The 22,181-nt window shown below is 33.9% G+C and overlaps 1 protein-coding gene across 2 annotated transcripts in view; it reads left to right on the top strand.

Moving 5' to 3' along the window:
- Positions 1 to 266: 266 nt before the first annotated feature.
- Positions 267 to 22,181, top strand: part of PTEN (phosphatase and tensin homolog) — an 83,545-nt gene continuing 61,630 nt past the window's right edge. Inside the window, exon 1 of one of the 2 annotated variants that reach the window (XM_033129773.1) lies at positions 267 to 1,361. In XM_033129773.1, coding sequence (XP_032985664.1) covers positions 1,283 to 1,361 — 79 coding nt within the window. In that variant the 5' untranslated portion in view covers positions 267 to 1,282. The remainder of the gene's footprint in view (positions 1,362 to 22,181) is intronic. The other variant, XM_033129772.1, reaches the window with a different exon arrangement.

Genomic DNA, 22,181 nt, shown 5'->3' with positions numbered 1-22,181 from the left:
TTCAGCCCACCCCTCCCCCCACAACAGCCTACCCTGCCTCTGGCTGGGTTTCTGGGCACAAATCAAGGATTAGCTAGTTTCCCCGTCCTGCGTTGAAGCAGCAGCCAAGGCAAGTGCTGCTACTGGCGGGCGCCTCGGAACATGCCCGAGCGAGCCCTGGGTAGTCACACTGGGCATGCTCAGTGGCGCCTGCAGGTTGGGGGCTCGGAGCTCGTACACGGAGCTGCCGCTCCTGCCCCCTCCCTGCTCCCTCTGCCCTACGCCGTCCTTCCCTCCCCCGGCGCGATCGCGCCTGCCTCCCGCCTCCCCCACGGACTCCCGAGGCGCTCAGGCTCCCCGCGCGTCGGCGGAGGGGGCGGGCAGGCCGGCGGACGGTGATGTGGCGGAACTCTTTGTGCACTGCGGCAGGATACACGTTCGGACGCCGGGACGCGGTTGCGCTCAGTTCTCTCCTCTCGGAAGCTGCAGCCATGATGGAAGTTTGAGAGTTGAGCCGCTGTGAGGCGAGGCCGGGCTCAGGCGAGGGAGATGAGAGACGGCGGCGGCCGCGGCCCAGAGCCCCTCTCAGCGCTCGTGAGCAGCCGCGGGGGCAGCGCCCTCGCGGAGCCGGCCGGCCGGCGGCGGCGGCAGCGGCGGCGTTCCTTGCCTTGTCTTCGTCTTCTTTTCTAACCGTGCAGCAGCTTCTTCCTCGGCTTCTGAAAGGGAAGGTGGAAGCCGTGGGCTCGGGCGGGAGCCGGCTGAAGCGCGGCGGCGGCACCTCCCGCTCCTGGAGCGGGGGGGAGAAGCGGCGGCGGCGGCCGCGGCGACTACAGCTCCGGGGAGGGAGTCGGAGTCGCCTGTCACCATTTCCAGGGCTGGGAAAGCCGGAGAGTTGGTCTCTCCCCTTCTACTGCCTCCAACACGGCGGCGGCGGCGGCGGCACATCCAGGGACCCGGGCCGGTTTTAAACCTCCCCTCCGCCGCCGCCGCACCCCCCCTGGCCCGGGCTCCGGAGGCCGCTGGAGGAGGCAGCCGTTCCGAGGATTATTCATCTTCTCCCCATTCCGCTGCCGCCGCTGCCAGGCCTCTGGCTGCTGAGGAGAAGCAGGCCCAGTCGCTGCAACCATCTAGCAGCCGCCGCAGCAGCCATTACCCGGCTGCGGTCCAGAGCCAAGCGGCAGCAGAGCGAGGGGCATCAGCTACCGCCAAGTCCAAAGCCATTTCCATCCTGCAGAAGAAGCCCCGCCACCAGCAGCTTCTGCCATCTCTCTCCTCCTTTTTCTTCAGCCACAGGCTCCCAGACATGACAGCCATCATCAAAGAGATCGTTAGCAGAAACAAAAGGAGATATCAAGAGGATGGATTCGACTTAGACTTGACGTGTATCCATTTCTGCGGCCGCTCCTCTGCCTTTCTGTCACTCTCTCTTAGAACGTGGGAGTAGACAGATGCGAAAAATTTTCCATAGTCTGGGTGACTATAACATTTAACCCTGGTCGAATTTCTAGCTTATGGACATTTTGTGCCTCTTTTGAATGCATTGAACGGAGGGTGTGTTCTGCTAGACGGAGCTCTTGCCTGGTTGCAAGTGTCAAAAGCACCGATTGGTTTCTTAGTCTATGTATGGGGTCTCTTCCTAAGGGCTATTGTCCGTTAATACAGAATACAGTACGCTGTTAGTGGATTAGTGAGCTCGGTAATCCGGTCTACTAAATGAGCAGAAAAATAGACGCTTTGAGGTTGAGCCTATCTCGATTAAATTTTGGCTTTAGGCCCTAGATCAAGGGTATAGATCAGATTAAAATGAAAATTAGTGTTGCACGTACGCATATTGCATCAGAATCTTGCAGTGATTGTTCTTAGTTTTCTGGGTTGCATTGATAGACTCTTAAAATGTGACTTGGGAGCTGATTTGCATAATTTTAGAAGCAGACTCATTTTTAGCATATATGGTGCTCATTGGAGGACAAAAGTAGGGTTTGTATGTTTAAACTAAGTTAATTACAACTTTGACCTGTATTTAGGAGTTGTGTCGTTTCACATCAATAGTGTCATCCCTCATAAGGCGCTTTTATTACATCGTTGTTAAATTTGCCTTTTTCTCTCTTGATGGGGTGATGTAGCATAGGGCATGAAATTTGCAGTTCAAGTAGTATTTTATATTCAGTGCTCGTCACACGTAATAGAATGGAGATTGAGTGTTTTTTGATCCCAATGATAATGTGTAGGTTCAAGAGACTGTGGCAAATGGTGATTGCAGAGATTAAATTTCAGTTCTCACTTGAAATTTAAGTATTGTGATGCCAGAACTGCTACTCACCTTTTGTAGACTTCAGGTCCTCTGACACCTTTGGGTTTCCCTTAAGTCTACTCCGAGTTGTGTAGAATGTCAACTATGATTTACCCGCTAATGACCAGAAATGCTGGCAAGAGTGGATTACTCCAGCTTCAGATTGTAGGTGTGTTAGCTTTTTTCCATAGTGTTAAATTTACTGAGTCAGCTTGTTGAATAAGATAGAAACCCCAGAAATTTTAACTGTACAGTTTTGGTTGTCTAAAAGTTAGGCCTTTGTACTTCAAAAGGTAGTGGTTATTGAAAGGCATTAATCGTTGTAGTTTCAGATATAATAAACTGGTTTTAATCAAGGATGGGGAGCTCTCCTTTTTGTACAATGGGAAGTATCACAGTAATTGAATTATTGGTAGGTCAGTGTACAAGGCATGAAAAACAGAATTAAGTTATTGATCTGAGGTGACTGGAGCACTTTGTTAAGGCCTCAAATTTGGTGGTGTGAACTGTAGCAATGGACAATATTTAGTTGAAATTATGTAATTGCAGAAGTATTAATAGAGTAGTCTCAGTAAAAATTATTTCTTAGCAAATGTCAGTAAACATTTTGCTTAAAGGTGACACGTGTGTATGTCCTAAAAATTATGGGGGAGGTTTTTTGTTTGTTTGTTTGTTTTAAAACTTTTTATATCTGAAGAGGTTTTATTCCTTTGGATTATGTAGGTGCACATAAATAAATGTGCATAGCTACTTTTGCCTGAGTTTTTGTTTTAAAATGATGATAAAAGTTACTGAAGAAATAGCTTTACAACATACAAAATGTAACAGTTTCTAAGTTAAAAATAATATTGAAAAAATAATTGGAAATTTTGGGGGAGATTGCATTAATTGAAAACTTTGCTAAGGCTGAACTTGACCCGCTTGCCTAGAAGATATTAGGTAAAAACTCAGAAGTTCTGATTTGTAACAATGCAAAAGTAGTGTACTACTGGTGTGAATTGACAGTCATCTAGATATATAAGAACAAATTAATTAAATGCTTATTTAACTTTTTTTTAAAAGCCCCAATTTTAAAAAATTTCTAGAATCCCGTTGGGTAGACAGATTATTTTAGTAATCAAAGTATATGTATGCTATTTTTACTTTATCCATTTGATTTAAAATTATCTGGATTATAAGACTAAAATTATTCTATCAGGTTCTTCTTATATGTGAGTAGTGAAGTAAGTGGTTGGCCATTTCTCCCTTCATTTCAGAGTATGTGTACCTCTCTATGTGTGAAATTTATGTGTCTTAAAACTTTCTCTAAAACTGTATTTTTCGTTATCGTATGCAGAGAAAGCAGTATCAAATATTGCATCAAATGACTAATAACACTTAATTCCTAGAGTTGTGGTTTTATTGAGCCAAATGTTGATAAGAAAAAAAAAATCACTTAGGAAAAAGTCAGTGAAGGACTTGCTTTTTCACACTTCCAATAATGTTGATACACCAAAGCACTTTGGTTTGCTTGGTTTCCCTTAGTGTTTTGTGTTTATTGTGGGGGTCGGGGTGGGGATTAAAATGGCCATTGAAGACTGTCCCTGGCAGGTTGTAGGATCTATTTCAATAGTTAGCCTGTTAAAAAGTTAACTTCCTTTATGAAAGTAGTGACTGGAGTATTTTCATCTGTGATTTCTCAAAGGAAAATTGAAGACTGTAATTCAGTTGTAAAAGATTTTTGCAAAATTGAATTATTCTAAAAATAATTTGTTGGTAGGATTTTATTCCTAATGTTAGTCTGGAAAGTAGTGCTGAACACGAGGCTATAAAATATTTAGTGTCTTTAGATTTCATGGAAACTTTAGGCTTCTGTTGTGTTTTTATCATTTGATAAGTTTATGTCTTCAAATATTAACCTTCATAGGGAATATTTTTAATTTGTAGAGAGTACAGTGACTACTGAAATTAACTATTATCTTTTGAGATTAGTGATTACTGAAGCAACTATATTTTCAAGTGTTTTTTTTTTTTTAATTCTATTTGCAATTTTTATTTTACACTGTTATGTATCTGCTAAGTTGTATTTCTTCCCTGAACAAATATGACTGGCCCACCTAATTGCTATATGATAATTTACAAACTTCATTTTTATAAAGCTTATTCTAGACTAAACCCATCTGAAAGGAGAGTAATTTATAGTTTATATGACTCTTACTATAAGGAAAAAGGGATTTTTATTGCTGTCCATTGTAAATGTTTGCATAGTAGTACAATCATCAATGCAGATTTACATTGCTTATAATATACTAAAATACTAAATGAAAAAACGACGTAAAATATGTGAGATATAACCATCTTAATTGTAAATTTAGTTTTAGAAAGACAGTAGAGAAAGTTGCATTTGTGTGTTATTTTTAGAATTTTAACAATAGGAGAAAGGTAGCTGGTGAGTTATTTTAATTTTTATGTGGAACAGTACATCTGCTTTTTCCAATAACCACCTACAATATACAGATCTCTTAATGATACAAAATTCCTTACTTTTTTGGAAGTGAAGTCTTCAGTTCTTATTTTCAAGTGTTCTCATTTTGAAATTTGCCCCATTTGGTATTTGTTTATTTGGTGATAGCTTAATACTTTTTAATAATTTTTAAGGCACTTAAGTAATCACTTCAGTGACTTGTGATGCAGGAGTATTTGTTACGGGAAAATCAATTCATAAAGTTTCACCATTAATTCACACTCAATAAACATTCTTTTTTAAAATTTTCACCTCGGCCTTTTTAGTAAAGGAAAAGTATAGGAAATGTTTTCATATTAATGTCATATGTGAAGTTGGAGTTTGTAAAGAGAAATTTAGAAATTTAGAAGTGTGCATGCATATGACAGGTTTTCAATTACTTAAGATGTTAGTTCTTGGCTGTACTATAAGGATTTAGCTTCCAGAAGATATGTATAAGAAATGTATTTGGTATATTTTTTTCCTATAGAGACCATTAGTTCTGAATTTTTATTTCTATTTCGTAGAACCTTCATTCTTATCTTTTTTTCTCTCTCTCTGTTTTTTTGTTGGATAAATTTGATTTTAAGCAAAGTCAGTATTGGAGAATTCTTTTGTGGCCTGAATTCATTAAGAAAAGGTGTTAGGATTTGTTCTAAGGATAGTGCCTTTGACATTTGTATCATCTTGTGAGATTGGGGTCAATAATGATTTCAGTAAATATTCAATTCTGTTTCACAATTGCTTTTTATCTGGTGTCTTTGAAATTAGTGTATTTGCTATCAGAGGCATCAGTAATGTTGAGGTTAGACTTAATAACCTTACGTTAGTAAGGATTTGTTGAGCAACTTGGTATCCTTAATTCTTTTACATAGGCCACATTACTGCTACATACATTCTTTGCTAGGTGGTCAGAGTGTTTTGGTCTGTGAATAATGAGTCCTTGTAAGTGTTGAATGTATGCACTTACTAACATAAAATACTCTTCATTTGTCAGGAAAGGTGAAATTGGTATTTTGGATTTGACTGTATTTACCTATCCCCTAATTTTTCAAATTTATTTTTCATTGGTTACAGAACAGGTATTAGCAGTTTGGTTCTTTTAAAATAATTTGCTCTGGAAATAAAAAGGCTGTTGGAAAAATATGAATCTAAGAAGAATAAACATAATTTAGGGATGAATTAATTTTGGATGGGAATTAATTTTGGATGGGAAATTCAAGTGTAGTTAAGGCAGATTGTCTTCATTTGCAACAGTTGGCATTAAAGAGATGAGTGGACATCTTCAGGTATTAGGTATACACTTGTTGATAGTGTTGAGAATATCGGCAGGTGGATACTGTGGCCGCACCTGCCGGCAAAAGGATATTCTTAACCTGTCTGTACATAGTGTGGAAAAGAAGACTGAATACACAGAACATTCAAACACAGTGTTTATAAATAATGTGTGTCAATAAATACAAAGTTAACTACCATAATATTTCTTAAAAGGGAACATTTTTTTTCTCTCTATAGAATAGGATACGTTGGTGGATATTATTTTAGAATTTTCAAATAAGGTTAAATCTACTTTAAATTATATTAAAATATTGAGCATTTGTTTTATCTACACATTGTGTATACACTGTTTCATTTTAGATTTTAGGATGGCAGGGTAAGCTCTGGAGCCAGACTGCCTGTGTTGGAATCCTGGCTCTGCCCCTTAGTAGTTGGATGACATTGAATAGGTTAATTAACCCTCTTAATCTATTTTTATCTGTAAAATGGAGATAATAGTAGCTACCCAAATAAAGTTTTTCTTGAAGAATAAATGAGATAATACAAGTAATTCAGTTAGCATAGTACTTGCCACTTTGTAAATACTACTTAAATGGTAACTGCTTCTCTTAAAAATTATAATTTCAGAGTACCCATGTATGAGAAGTTATTTGTATTTTCATTTATGGGAAGAATAGTGATTATAACTGAATTTCCTCAGTTTTTGGTATGTTAGAATTTTAATTGGTTCAAGCTCTGAGTATTTTTTAAACTAGGGGTATTCCTTTAGAAGCTCTGAGTATAAAAAGTCTGATTTTGCTGTTTAATCACAAATAGAATGTAAAGCTCTGCTTACTCATACTATTGACCAAAGAAGTTAATCATGCTAATCAAAAAGTATTTGTTTTAAAATACTAAGGGAAAATGAAAACTTCCTATTATGGCATACTAAAATTGAAGTTTTAGAATAAAAATTTGTTACAATATTAAATTTTCCTTAGTGTTAAAGATAGGTCAAGTTTAATATATATTTTTATTCACAAAGAGTAATCTCTGCCTCAAACGAAAGAAAATGTTTAATGTATGATATAAGAGTTATGTAAACTTTTTATCAAAAAAGGTGTATTTCTTAGCATTTCTTTCCAAGTTCAGATTTTGGAGGAGTCATGCAACTTGAAATGTCAGTTACATTTTTACAATACAATTTACACTTAATGTAATCTGGTAGTGCATTAATATAGGAATTTAATTTTAGTGTTAAACTGTTGTATTATTGTGTCCCATTTCACATTTAATCAAGATTCTCAATACAATTTTAAGCCCTAGAAATGGGAAGAAAGAGCTAAAGGATTTTTTTTCTTCATGTATTCTTACAAGGTATGGCGAAGGATGGAGACCTGCTTAGCAAAGACTATTACGAGTGTGTAAGGGTCAGTCTCTTTTTCCTTTGCCTGTGCTGTCTCCCAGCTGTGTCATAGTACCCTCAATAATGAAGCGCTTGATTTCCAGTGAGCTTTTTTTATTTGTTTAGCATTGCGGAATGAATGGTGCCCTGTCTAATTACATATGTGACTATCTGATTATGTGATTTTTGAATATTTTGTTATGTTGTAAAAACTGGCTATATTTTGATCCATGTCTAGGTTGTAGAATTGAACTGTGCATTTTGACATCTTCTGGGCAAATTGAGTTGTCTGAAACGCTTTCTTTCTCTCTCTCTCTCTCTCTCTCTCTCTCTCTCTCTCTCCCTCTCCCTCTCCCTCTCCCTCTCCCTCTCCCTCCCTCTCTCTCCCTCCCTCTCCCCCCCCCTTTGCTCCTTCCCTCTCCCTCTCTCTAAATGCTACAGGTACTTATGTTTTGCTTTATATCACTACCCAAAACTTCGAGTTCATTTATTATTGTTAAAGCCCTTCAGAATAATTTTGAATTTTGTTTCCTTTGATTTTTGTAGATTTTCAGGCTAAAATATGATAAGGTTCTCTTTTCTTTAGTAATAATTGCAAGGATTGCACTCTGCTATTTTTATATGTTTAATATTTCTGATCTTTTAAAGAAGATGTGATTAAAGCATTGTGATTTGAATTAGGTATTCTTCAAATCAGATGTATTCTTAAAGTGATTTATAAATATAGCATATATGATGAAAGTTGCAAACAACTGCTTTAAAATGTATGCAACTTTTTTCATTTAAAATTCATTTCCTCATGAATTAGTGAGGCTCTGGTTACTCTGAACTGATTGGAGATCAAATAAATAGAATTGAAAACTTTTTTTTTACTTTTAAAATGAAGTTTGGGGGATGTTACTAAGGGTGATTTTAGATATTTATTTTTAAAATTTGTATTTATGAATTAGTTTGAGTTTTTCAGAGATAAAATGGGATGATGCCTTGGCTTTTCTGTTTTGTTTTTCCTTCATAAGTGAGAACAGTGCTTTGCCGGACTTAATTTAGCCATGTTGTAAAATTTAACATTTTTATTTTATGAAATATGAAAAAATGAGGACTTGGGTCAGAAGGATTTTTTTTTCTTTTTAAATGTAATAGAATTAGCTAGCATGTATCTAACAGTGTCTTGTATTAAATATGTATATGTATATATTTATTTATTTATTATCAAAGCCTTTTCTTAATCATAAGCTTATTTGATTTGGCAAAGAAGAAAAGATACAACCTAAGAGTTAAGGCAAGCATTACTTTTTTTTTTTTTTTTTTTTTTTTTGGTGGTATAGGAATCGTAGGTCCAATAGAATCAGTTGCTTGTTGAAAGCTGGTAGAAGATTTGAGTCCAGAGAAGGATGCAGGGTTTTGGGGCACCTGGTGCAGTATTTCTCAGATTATGTTACATCAGTGGTTCTCAACCTTTAGGGGTTACAGAATAACCTGCAGGGCTTGTTAGACCATAGATTACGTGCCCCACCTACAGAGTTTCTGATCATTAGGTCTGGGTTGGGACCTGAGAATTAGTGTTTCTAACAAGTTCCCAGGTAATACTGATGGTCGGTGATCCCACTTGGTGAACCATTGTATTACAGTGTATCCATCCCATCAAGCAAATCCTCAATGTGTTAGCTCTTTTAGGTTAGTAGAATTTACACATATATTTTCTGATTTGATCTGTAAACCCTAAATAGTTCAGCATGGCAAATGTTACCCTGATTTTGTAGACGAGGCATTGAGTTTAGAAAGGCAATATAGTGGAATGGAAGAAGACTAGATTTGGGAATCAGCTAGGCCTTTAAATCCTTGCTCAGTCACTTTATCAGTTATGTAATAAAAGATGCACCACTTAACCTTTCTGAACCCTAGTTTTCACATCTCTAACATAGTAAAAATCCTTAGCTTGTAGGTGTTTTTTCCAGGTTTGTTAGAAAAATAGTTTAGATGTTTTTGGATTTGTTGCCAACTGGAGGTGATCCCCTCCTATCCTGCCTGGGCATTTGACAATGTCTAGACATTTTCGATCGTCGAAGCTGGGGGGTCAAGAGGGTAGATAGGGATGCTATTGGCATCTAGTGGGTAGAAGCCAGGGCTGCTGCTCAACATCTTACAATGCACAGGCCAGCCCCTCCCACAGCAAAGAAATATCTGTCCCAAATTGCCATTACTGCTGTGGTTGAGAAACCCTGGTTTAGAGGTATAAAGTATCTGGTAGATAATAAGTATAATACGCAATAAAAGTCAGTACCTTTGCCCTTAGGTTGTGGTATTTAAAATCAAATTGCCAATAAATGATGGAGCTAGGCTTTTAACATCTAGGTTTTCTGACTGTTGCTAGGCCAGTATTCTTTATAATAAATACTTTGTCCACGAAGGATATCCCTGGTAACAAAAAAGGTTTATTTGAAGAAGGCTCATGTGTTATTAGGCTGATTGTGAAATTGTTGCTTTCAAATTCTGCTAGAAAGGGCTGAGGATGCTTTCAACAAACGTGTAAGTGTAATGCATTGCATGAGTTATTGAGAAGGATGTTGCATAGAACTCCTATAACAGGATGGGTATGCTTTATGAAAAGAAAGCATTTATTTTTTATTTTATTTTTTTACTTTTTATATTGCCAGTAGTTTTTAAAATAACCCTTAGCTTGTTTCCTTATGTATTGGGGAGATACTTTGCTCCCAGTATACTTGTTTTTTGTTGTTTAATGCATTCCTTACCCTTTTACTTTTTTATTCTAAAGCTGCTTTTGTTTTAGTCAGATTTGATGGAATTAAATGTGTTGATGGAAAATGGCAAATTTCGACAAGTTAGAAAAACTTCTCATATCTTTCCCAATAAAGAAAGTAGGGTTGACTAAGGCTGATGCATGTGTTACATTCTTTTCTAGACCCTAATTTGCTATGTTAGCCTGTTGAATTAAAGTGCTTTATTTATTTAAATTGAAAACTTGCATTAATGTGAAGTTTTTAGAAAGGTTTGTGATGGAGTCTCAGATTGGTTCAGATATGAGAAGATGCCAAGGGAGTAGCTTAGTGGATTCAGATTTTTTTTTTTTGCTTTGTTTTGTTTTTAAGGGCAGACAAACATAATTACGAAAGTGTTCTAGGAATAGATTGTTTGTTATGTTTTTTTCAGTTTGCTTGATTTTACAATTTACTTTGCCTGTCACTTTGCACAAGCAGAATAAAATGCCAAGGCCTATTTTTAAAATTCTTAATGAAATTTAAGTTTTGACTCAGTGTTATGATTCTTTCTGAAATTACAAGAGATATTCAGAGATACTGATACCTATTTTAAGACCGAGATTGCTAATCACATGATACCTTCAGATTTGTTAAGAAAAACAGATAGCATCTATTGCTGTACTTTAATTGAATAAGGCTTATGGTGTTTATTTTAGTATATGAATAAAAAACTCCACTTGCTTATTATACTTAAGAAATTTTTTTAATAAAAACATGATTAATTAAAGAGAATTAAAAAAAAGTACCCATTGTTCTACTTCTCTGAAACTTCATGTTTCCATATTAGCTTCTAGTTTTGTTCCTCGGCGTCTGTTTTAAAATGTAATTTATTATACTGAACTTAAAGGGGGCGGGGGATTTGTGTTTGAAGAATTTCCAAAGCACAACTTCATAATTGTCTAAAATAATGACTTTTAAATCACAAAATCATCAACAATATTTTTTCCCCTGAAGTTATGCATTAAACTTGTTTCCAAAATTTGGCTAATATTTTTTTCTGCTATTCTCTGATTTTTCTTTACAGTGTATTTAAGATGGCCTCAATACTAGGAAATGTTTTCATGATTTTGAGTCACAAAATTGTAATCAGTTACACAAAAAATAGCTAAGTGTTTTAGTTTTGAAGCTTTTATTTCTTATTTATAGGAAGCTATTGCATATTTAAAGTTTTAAGCATATTTTACATATTTAAATGAAATGAAATCAAATTTAAACTTTCGATCTGTCAAAATTCTTTTTGCTATTGTAGGAATATTGTGTTGAAATTAAAGTGGATATAGAAATAATTCAAATAAATTACCACATCATTTTAGACTAAAGCAGTTATAACCTGTTGCTTTCCTGTCTTTAATGAGAAAGGGTATATAGCTTGTCACGATGTTACTGTTACCTGGAGCATATTTTGAATGATATAGTTTATATTTGTATAGTTGCCTCGGTAATTAGTGATATTACTTGATGAAGGTTTGCTCTGTATTTGCGTTTATGATTAATACTAACTTTTGTGGTCAAAATTCCATGTTAGTTTATGTCAGATACTTTTTTTAAGTGTCAGATATTATAAAAAAGGGAAATAATTTTAACCTTATTCACTGACAGTTCTTTCACAGTGAATTTATTAATTATTGTAGTTAGAATAAAAACTATTGAGGAAGAACAAAATTCTTTTTCAAATAAAATTGTTGGAGTAACATTTTTCCAGATGAGGTAAAGTTGTTTTAATTCTTAAGAAAATTTTGATCTAGGTGTGGTATATATATCTTCTTGGGTGCTAATGAAAACATCATCGAGGCAAAAATATTTTGTTTATGAGTGTATACATGTATGTTTTTTGAAAACTAGCGAAACAACCTAACATCTGAATAGTTTTCATGGGCTAATTGTAGGAAATCTATATAAAATTAATAATTTAGTACATTGAAAGTATGATACAACTTTGCATACCTAGGTTCTGTCCAGTGTGATTAAGATTATATCTAATACTGTTAAATGCGTTAAGGTGCTAATTATTAAGGCTATTTTGGATTCTTTTTAATACTGAAAAGGTCACACAGATTGTGATTATTGTGTAGTGTCCAAGAACTAAGGCTTGCCATCTGTTACTTAAATATAGGAAAAAGTTAAGATAATCTAGTGATATAAGTGATTTTGGCACTTCTGTTTTTGGAATTATCTATTAATTATGATTTTTTAAAGACTAATCAAAATTTTAAGGTATTACAAAAATGAAACTTAATGGTTATGCCAGGGTTTATAATTTTTACTAAAATGCAAAGATCTACTGGTTGAGAAGTAAAGATTATGTAATAAAAGTCTGGGTTTTAGTCATTTACAAGATTGTTTAGATATTTAAGTGGAAACACGTTTTAACTTGAGATATTAAGTTATATAAGATTTTGATATTTTTAAAGTGGTTTTCTTAACAGTTGATATTTCAGAATTCATTATTATAAAAATCAGGTAACTGATTTAATAAGTATTCCTTAAAAATTTGCTTTAAATATTTTTCAGGTTCTCTTTTTTCTTCTTTTACAACTCATTTCTTGTGCGTGTGTTAGTAAATGAATTGCCCCATTTAAAATCTTGCTGTTGTAGTTTGAGCCACTAGAAAGGCTGTTTCTGTAACTTAATTTCTTTTTACCCCCCAAGCATTTGGTCTTGCCAAGTTGCATGAGTCTTTAAAATCATATATTTGGCTTAAGAAGATCTGATAAATTTTAATCTACTTTGTTTTATTTATTACGTTGACATTTTTTATTGTGAAGTTTGTTTTCATGCCAAATGATTAATACGATCAGATACAATATTTCAGTTTAGATGTGATTTTGAATTTATGTTTTCAAATGCAACTTTGTGTCTGGGGCCTCTACTTTTTGTATGAGAAACATCTTGCCAATTTCAAATTAATGTGTGATGAAAGTAGATTGTTTTACTAGCATCAGTTTATAGAATTTGTTCAGGCCTGAACTACAGGCCCTGAAAAGAATGATGCCTTTTACACCTTTTTACCTAGACAGATACTGTGTAAATAAATTATATCACTTATATTAAGTGAAGCACATATGTAGATGAGATTTTTGTACAAATACTAAAAGTTTAAAAGTCTTTACCTGTTTTGTTTGCTTTATAGTAGTACTTAAAGGGTGTGAAGTGTTAGAGTTCCTTTTCCTTGTTTTCATTTCTATCCCTCCCATCTAACTATTGGTATTTTTGTCTTTCTATATGTTAAACTTTGATTTTTAAGTTTGTTTACTGGTTGAAAAAGTTGACTCCTTAATTTTTTTCTCTTACATTTCATCTTAATTATTTTCAAAGAATTTTAGTATGTTCTCCTTTGAATATGAAGATTCCACAACTAATCGTGATTAGTAATTGTGCTTTTTTCCCCAGTTGAAATAATTGGATTTATACTAAAATGGTATCTCCAGAAACACGTTTATAGGTAGCTGACTAAAATTAAGTGTAATCTGTTCAAACCAAGTAATGTAGGTTTTCATCTGTTAGAATATTTTACAATTGCATATTAAATTTTAAAATACGAGTTTTAACTGGTATTTTAGTATATGTAATTTCAGATTGCTTTATAAATCACTTATTCAAGTGATTATAAAGTGATCTAATGATTAAAATATCTTCAGTGGGAATATGAGTCATTTTGCAATATGAGGATAAGGCAATTATAAAATCAGTAGTATGATTTTACCAATAAAGTAATTAATGCCATTACATGTGCCTTCATATTTTAAAATCCACATGTATTTCTAGTTCTTATTGTTCTTATCCAGAGTAAAATACTACGCTTAGGCAAATGATTTCCTGGTTTAAGATATAAAATGAAGAGACTTGGTTTGATTATGTTAAAGCCAAATACAAAATGAAGCAGTGTAAGTGTAGCACACATGTTTGGAGCTTTTTCTCTTTTTAAAATGGTTCAAATTAATGGCTTTCTTTGTAACATAAATTTGATTGTAAGAAGTTAAATTTTTTGTAGTTTTGGTTTAATCAGGAAAAGAGAACCCACTTGGCAGAGACACAGTTGTATTAGAACTTTGTTTTCTTAGTACCCTGTGTGTGTAGTAGTTTTTTAATAGGAAATTAGTTCATGGTTGCATCTAAAAGATCAATACAATTGCAAATCTTGGAATCATTTTGTTTAGAATGCAGTTTGCTAATATTGACTGAATTGGCATTAAATATTATTATGAGTAGGCTTTTGTTCTCAAATTACTGACACATCCCTTGGCATCTTCTGTACCTTAACTGTTTGAATGTCTTTTTTTCTGTAAAAGTTAATGCCTTTTTTCATTTTGCATAGCTATTAGACTAGTTAAAACCTAGTGTTTTAGGTAGTCACTTGTAAAATAAATGATAAAGGCACGGTTTTTGTAATTGAATGATAGTACAGAAGTAACCTATAAATCTAACATTATAAAGATTACAGGATAAAGATACAATCTTGTGTGCTTTATAGTAATGCTGGATCAATATTATAATTTTAACTTATAATCTTTCATGTGCTTTATTATGATTTTGCTGTAGAAGATTACAGTTAGCATTTGGCGCAGTTAAGAATATAATGTTGACAAATATGTCTAATGTTGAACTGATAATCTTTTTGAAAGTTGTTAGGTAAATTATAGCCATATTTTGATTTGTTATTGGTAGTCAATCTTAGATTTTTTTTTTTTAGTGGGAGCAAAACGGTAGAGAGAGAGAAAATGTGTGTGTGTGTGTGTGTGTGTGTGTGTGTGTGTGTGTGTGTGTATTTTAACAGCAGCAGTGTTCTGAAACAGGAAATCAGTCTTATCGTATTCATCCAGAGAGCTAGGAAGAAGGTAATTGTTTGGTATACTCGTTGAAATCAGTTAGTTGGGCAACCAAAATTTTCAGTTTCACAGATGTAGGCTTGAACAGTAGTAGATACATTATTTCAGAATTAACAACTACTCTGAAGAAAAATTGATTGAATTTGTTGAGGGGAATAATACTTCAGCTAATACACTAAAAAATTGTACTTTAGATTGTAGAGTATTACTAGCCTTTTCAATGACTTCATAAGATATTTTTCTGTGGTTGTAATTTGCTTGAATTTAAATAATTCAAGTTTAGAGTGCCTTGTTCCTTTAAAAAAAATTTTTTTAACTGAGTCTAATCTTACTATATCTGGCTTGAAAGGCTTTCAAAATGATTCTTAAATTTAAACAATTTAATAGAAAAAAAGTTAATTCTATTTCAAATGTCTGTCATTTGAAATTATCTTCCCGTTTGTTATTGTCCATGTACACAAAATTACATACTTGTAATTAGTGTTTTCATACTGTTCTGTGTTCTTTTTTCACAAATTTTTATCTCTCAGGGGGTACTTGCCATTTTTAAAGCTATGGGGTTAATATTTCATCAGGCTAGCTACCATGCTTTGCTAGGGCACTGTGTTAGCGTTATTTTCATTTTTTGATTTTATAAACTACTATTGTGAATATCTTTGTATAGTTTACTTTTGTTTTTGTTTTCAGAATATATTGTTAGAGGGGGATTGCTGGAATAAAAGGTTCAACAGTTTCTTAGCTCTGTTACAAGTTACAGATTTCTCGCCAAATGAACCAATTTATGGTATTGCTAAGTGGAAGAATTACTAGAAATTCTTGATGTTACCTTTGAAGAGTGATGTTTTCATTTAGAAAGTAAGATCTAAATTTCTATTTCAAAGCAAAAGTATGTGTAAACTTTTCAGTCAAGATGGGTTTCTATAATACAAAAACATGAAAGTTGTGAGGTTCGATTTGTTTGGAGAAGTAGAAAACTTCCAGTAGAGTTCGTAAATTATTTGGTAGTCACTTTTCCTTTCTGGTTTGGCACTGCTTGCAGATAATTAAAAAGTGTTAAAAGGAAACTAAAATTTATGCTAAAGTGAATGTAAGTTAATATATTGGAGTTCTTTATTAAATCATACTGAGTTGCCTTGTAATGAGACATTTAAACTAAAATTAAACAACAGGACATTTCTAACTCTTGCAACCTCAAATAAGAACAACCCCTTATTTACAGTTATAGAGCCCTTTCAATTTTATAGATTTAGAGATATTTCCAGATATCTCATTTGATCCTTGAAACAGCCAGAGAAGAAGTTGCAACAAGTGTTATTATCCTTATTTTATAGAAAAACAAAACAGGAATATTTAAGGCCCAGAGATATTTAGCTTATCTGAAGTCATATGCTTTTATAAAGCTGAGAGTGAAATTCTAGTCTTCTCTATTAAAGACTGTGCATTAAGTCCTCGATATAGGGCCTGGCACTGAGTAAATACTTAAATGTTCCTGTGTTGTATCTGGCCATTCCTTCTTTTTCTTAAAAATCCCGTTTTTTTGGCGCATTCTTCCTCTTAAGATTTCTGTAGTTCAGGCTTTTGTACCTATGTATACTTCCACTTTAGAAAATAAGGTTTTAGGGTACATTAATTGGTATGTATAGGAATGATTATATGCCTTACATATTAGGAGTTAGGAGCTCTAACCACCTGAGCTACCGGGCTGGCCCTGCCTTATACATTAGGACAAATTGTTCCTAAATAATGAACAATCAGCACTTTATCAACTGGAAAATTCAGGGAACTCCTATTTATGCTTTTCTCCCAATATGAATCTTTAATTTAGAAACCAGATCCAAATATTTAGTACACTTAATAGGGAAAAATAAAATATTAAGAAGTATAAAATCATTAAATGGAAAGCCATAGAAGTCCATGAGAGTGGGTAGTTATTAAAGCATAATTTGATTAGAAGAGATGATAATATGGATGTAACTGGGACATACTTGGAAAGTATTTGTTATATTTAAACTTGTTAAGTTTGTTGAGAGGAATTGTAAACCTGATGCAGCTTATGAATCAATGACTGAATTTTGTTTCCTCTCACCTCAGCCTTAAATGTCTGTTGGTTTATAGCACTGACAAAAAACAGAAAAGGCTCCAGAAATTCCTGGAAAATAAAATTAAATAGTGAAGTATTGGTATTTGCTAACTTGCTTCAACTCTTGTTGTCTTCTCTTGTTAGTCTGCTTTATCCCTTCATTCCTGCTGCTGGTATAGCTCAGTGTTCCTCTTGTGGAACAGGCACCTTCAGATTTGCGTTTGATGCTTTTTGAACTCTACTTCTCTCAATTTGTCTCTTTCTATTTGGCCAGTCATATTTGGTGTATGTTATAGCTTCATCTTGTTACTGTAACTTTCAGTTAACCAGAATTTTAAGAATAGTTATATGTGATTTATGAAAATAATTTTCCTTAAAATAATTATGGCAGGAAAAAACAGTAGTTATTGGTTTCTATATTAGCACTCCATTGGAGTTTATAAGCTGTTGAGGGATAAGCATATCTATATATTATATAGAGTACTACAAAATACTTTCAGTAATCATCATACTTAAAATATTCAGTGTATGTTAGGAATACATTCCTGTAAAATAAGGTTAGGGAACTATTTTTGGTTATTCTACTTGAAAATTCTAGTTAAATTTATAGTACTAAACCCCATTAATTTAGGCTCAAGTAAAATTTTGAGATAAACTCATCAGATCTCAGCTTAAGTTGTTTTCTAAAAGGTGTTTTGTTAATTGGATGTAACTTGGAGCATATTTTTAGTGTTTTATGATTGGATGCTTACAACAGACAATAAAAATGTATCTAGCTCATATAGTAGCTACATTGTTTCATAATAGGTCAGTTACATTATAGGTTAAATTGACTTTGGACAGATTTAGAACTTAATTATCATTTATTAATTTTTTTCTTTGGGACAGTATTCTGTTATATGAGAAGGGACTGTGTAGCACTTGAATCAAGACTGTCCAAATGATATATATCTAATTTTCAAAACTCATCAACTAATCACTTAAGATCTATGTATTTTATTGTATGTAAGGTATACCTCAATTAAAACAAAACACATCGAACATGTTTGCTCAGGTGGTGGGGGGAGGCACGGGAAGACTGTCTAGTGTATCTCAGATCGCCCATAGCTATGGTGGCCATCCAACCTAGGCAAGATAGAAAACACCATGTATGCATTCTTTTTACCTCTCTTACTGAATTCTTACTGAATGTGTAGTAAGTAGCTACTGATATTATGGGGGGAAGAAAGCTTTTTTTCCTTTTGGAGTAATATTTTATGTATATTCTTAAAATCAGTACTTGAAAAACAAATTGATACATTAAAGATTTGAAAGAATTAAAGTTTCTGTTAGGCTTCAATGCTCTTTAGGAAGATTGTTATATAACAAGTCAATGTCATTGAAAAAAAGCCAAATAGTTATGGTGGGCTCTTATTGCCTAGGCCTGTACCATTGTTCAATTAATAGACAACTATCACTGTTCTAGGCATTGTTTATATATTAACTCATTTATTCCTCATAACAACCCTATATGTTAGGTACTTTTATTAGCCCCATTTTACATAGGAAACTGGGGCACAGAGAGAGTATGTAACTTGCCCAAGATTACACATTAAATGAAGCTGAGATTCAAGTCCAGGCAGCTTGGCTCTGGAGCATACGAGTATGTTCTTAACCACGGTGCCACACTGACTGCAGGTAGATCACAGATCACTCACTAGATGGCAAAAATACTTGGCTTCCTTCAGTGATCTAGTTAGTATAATGATGCTTAGTACTTATAAGGCACTAGATAAAAATTTCATATTAAACACTACTTATTTGAATCTATATCCAGTAAGTACAGGTTAAGACTATTATGTATTATAAATTGTGTGTGTGTGTGTGTATGTGTGTGTGGCGGTCTGACTTGGTTTAAATTGTGTAAAAACATGCCATAAAAATTTTAATGTAAGGAGAAGCAAAACAAAGGTTTTGTTTATTGATATAATACTTGGCATAAATATTTGCCTCAAAATTCAGCACTCATTAGTTGCTGACATTGATTTAGAAACGTTGGTAGATTTTTGTATTGTCTTTTAGATTTTTCAGTTTCAGCGTTTGATTAGTAAAATACTTTCATTTGGACCTGCTTTCATGAAAATTTTATATTTTTGTTAATGACTTTGAAATATAAACCATGATCTTTTGTGAGACAGAGTGTTACAGAAAGCTTGAGCTTTGAAGTTATGTACATAATGGGTTTGAATTATAGCTTACTACTTATTGGCTTTGGGACCTTGGGCAAATTACCTAATCTTTTTGACTCTCAATTTTATCGTCTGTGAAATGGTAATGTTACTTCGTAGGTTTGTTAGGATTAAGTGAGGATATATTTGGCATACTGTCTGGCACATGTTCTAATTTATGATGGATGCCAGAGTCTTGGGTAAAATCTTAAAACTGTATGAATAAGGAAGGTGAGGAGCTAAGGAAAATGAAACTTCTAAAAGACTGAATTCGAAGATTCTATTTAAAAGGATAGAATTGTGACTCTGCAAGAGATTGCATGCAGGGCAATGGATTGTTGCTCTGCAAGAAACTCGCATGTTGATCCTGGCCTTGTTTGACTCATCTGTCTGATTAAATTGAACTCCCTGCCATGGCATCCTTTAGACCTAATCTTCTGTCAGTCCTGCCGCCTTCTCCATAAAGCTTTGTAGTGTGACCTGTACTGGACTGCCCGCTTTTTCCTAATATTTTCATATCTCTGCTCTATCCTCTGCTTAGAATGTTGTAATTGCTCTTGTTTCTTCTGTCTACTGATGTCTGATTTCTTAAGGATTAGCTAACCTATTCCCTACTTTGTGAAGTTTTATCTGTGCCCCTACAGCATTAATCCCTCTTTCTCTAGCTCTTAAAACATCTTGATGTGTACCTAATAGGGCCTTTGGCACAGTTGTAGGTCTGGTGTGTCTGTCTTTCTGATAGAATAAGTAGCTCCTGAGTGCAGTAGTCTGCTTACTTAGCCTTAAATTCTCAGTGCCCCTTCCACAGAATGTTCTGTATGTATATGAATAATTAAGTGAATGAAGGAGGGGGCCAATTGAATTTAATAAGTATATAACATTCCCATTTATGTATAGTTATAGACAAATAGTTTCTTAATTAAGTTAACCAAGTCTTTGGTAAATTGATTTACTTTATTAGTATTCATAAGTGCAAGAGTAAGTTTTGAGTTTAGTCCTGGTTAAAATGACTGTATTTCAAGGGGCGTTATACTTCTGTGTTTTTCTGTAAGGCTAAAATCTTACTAGCATTCTCATTGAAATTAATGGTTAGGTAAGTTTGATAGTAGTAATAATTATTTCTTTTAAGTAAAAATAGTTTTCTTTTGCATTGCTCCGGAAAACATGGATGATTTGAATTGATATTTTTGACTAAAATGTGTATATAATTTTTTAGACAGAAATTCCGGTTTGGTGGTAACTGCCACTGCCTTGGGTTCCCCACTGCTGTCTCATTTTTTTTTTCTCCTGACTGTTACTCTTCGTTTTCTTATGTTTGTGCTTCAAGACAGAGGTAAAAAGTAAAGATTATTCACTTTCAGGAATTACACTGCTATAGGCTTCGTTTGAGCCTCCATTTTCTTCTGTTTTTATTCTCACGAAGGGGCATAATACCCTAAAACATTTCGATAATTGACCAAGAGCTACATTTTTAGGTGGGTTTACTTTCTTATGTGAGCATAATAGATTATAGCTAATATTTGTGACGTTAAAAATGATCATCCTAGTAGTTTTCTTTTGGAATCTTTATAGTAGAAGGACGCTTTGAGGTTTGGGTGAATGTATGTATTCTTTTTTTTTTTTAAAGTTAAAATAGAATATTAGATTTATGGAGAAACGACTTGTACCTTACAGGAATTCATTATATTAGGATGATAATAATGACAAATAAGTGAAATTAAATATTACATATTCATATACATGAATAATCATACACTTATATACATACTCATACATAGCCCACTTATTCTTATGAATGTGTTGCAGAAAAGCCAAAACAAAAATTCCCTGTCATTATATGATATTGGGAATTCCTTTAGACTCACATTTAAATATAAGACTATTAGACAGTGGGAATTATGTAGCAAAAAAATAAAGTTATTGGAGTTCTGGTAAAGATGTATGTATTCTTAAAGTGACAAAAATTATTCCTGGCACATGATAAATGCTATTTAAGCCTTAGATACTATTATTATTATAATATTTGGAAAAAATAAAGTTATTGGAGTTCTGGTCAAGATGTATGTATTCTTAAAGTGACAAAAATTATTCCTGGCACATGATAAATGCTATTTAAGCCTTAGATACTATTATTATTATAATATTTGGGGTAGAAATTCAGCATTTTTAAAAACTGTATACAGAGCTGATTCCTAGTCATGCAGGACAAGACAGTAATTTGTAAATGGACTTGGAGATAATTATAAAGCAAACATAATTTTAAAAAGCTGTTAATAGAAACAGTGCAGGGGCATTGTACCAAAAATAGAAAATACAAAACAAGCAAAAATAAGAAAAAAAATATACATATCCCAACAACCTAGAGATTATACTTTTAGTACCTAGTTTGTTATCTTTTTACCTACATGTCACTATATGGGTATATATGTATTTACCAAAATAATATCTCTTTTAAAACCTTTGTTTTTGCCCCAGTAATTAATGTCTGCTTAACCATTTCAGTAAATTTTCATCTCATTCAATACCCAGATCATATTAAAATTTATCTAGTTGGCTCAAAAATGTCCTTTATGTCTGGTTTGTTGAAAACAGTATCCAGAACAGTATTATACCTGTGAATTTGGCTGTTAGACTCCTTAAGTCCTTTTAAATCAAGGATAGTTACCCATTTCTCCCCTCCTAACCTTTTGAAATGATATTTTGACTTTTTAAAAAGGTATTTGAAAAGAGACTGGGTCATGTCCTACAGACCTTTTGAATTTGTTCAGTTTACTCTCTCATTATGTTATTTACCTTATTCTTTTATCACATGCAATTTCTTTAAATTAAAATTTATATATCTAAATGCTTTAAATTAAAATTTACATATCTAAATGCA

The sequence above is a fragment of the Rhinolophus ferrumequinum genome, chromosome 16 (genome assembly GCF_004115265.2).
Source record: "Rhinolophus ferrumequinum isolate MPI-CBG mRhiFer1 chromosome 16, mRhiFer1_v1.p, whole genome shotgun sequence".
Classification (NCBI taxonomy): domain Eukaryota; kingdom Metazoa; phylum Chordata; class Mammalia; order Chiroptera; family Rhinolophidae; genus Rhinolophus; species Rhinolophus ferrumequinum.
This window is presented reverse-complemented; position numbering and strand designations above follow the sequence as displayed.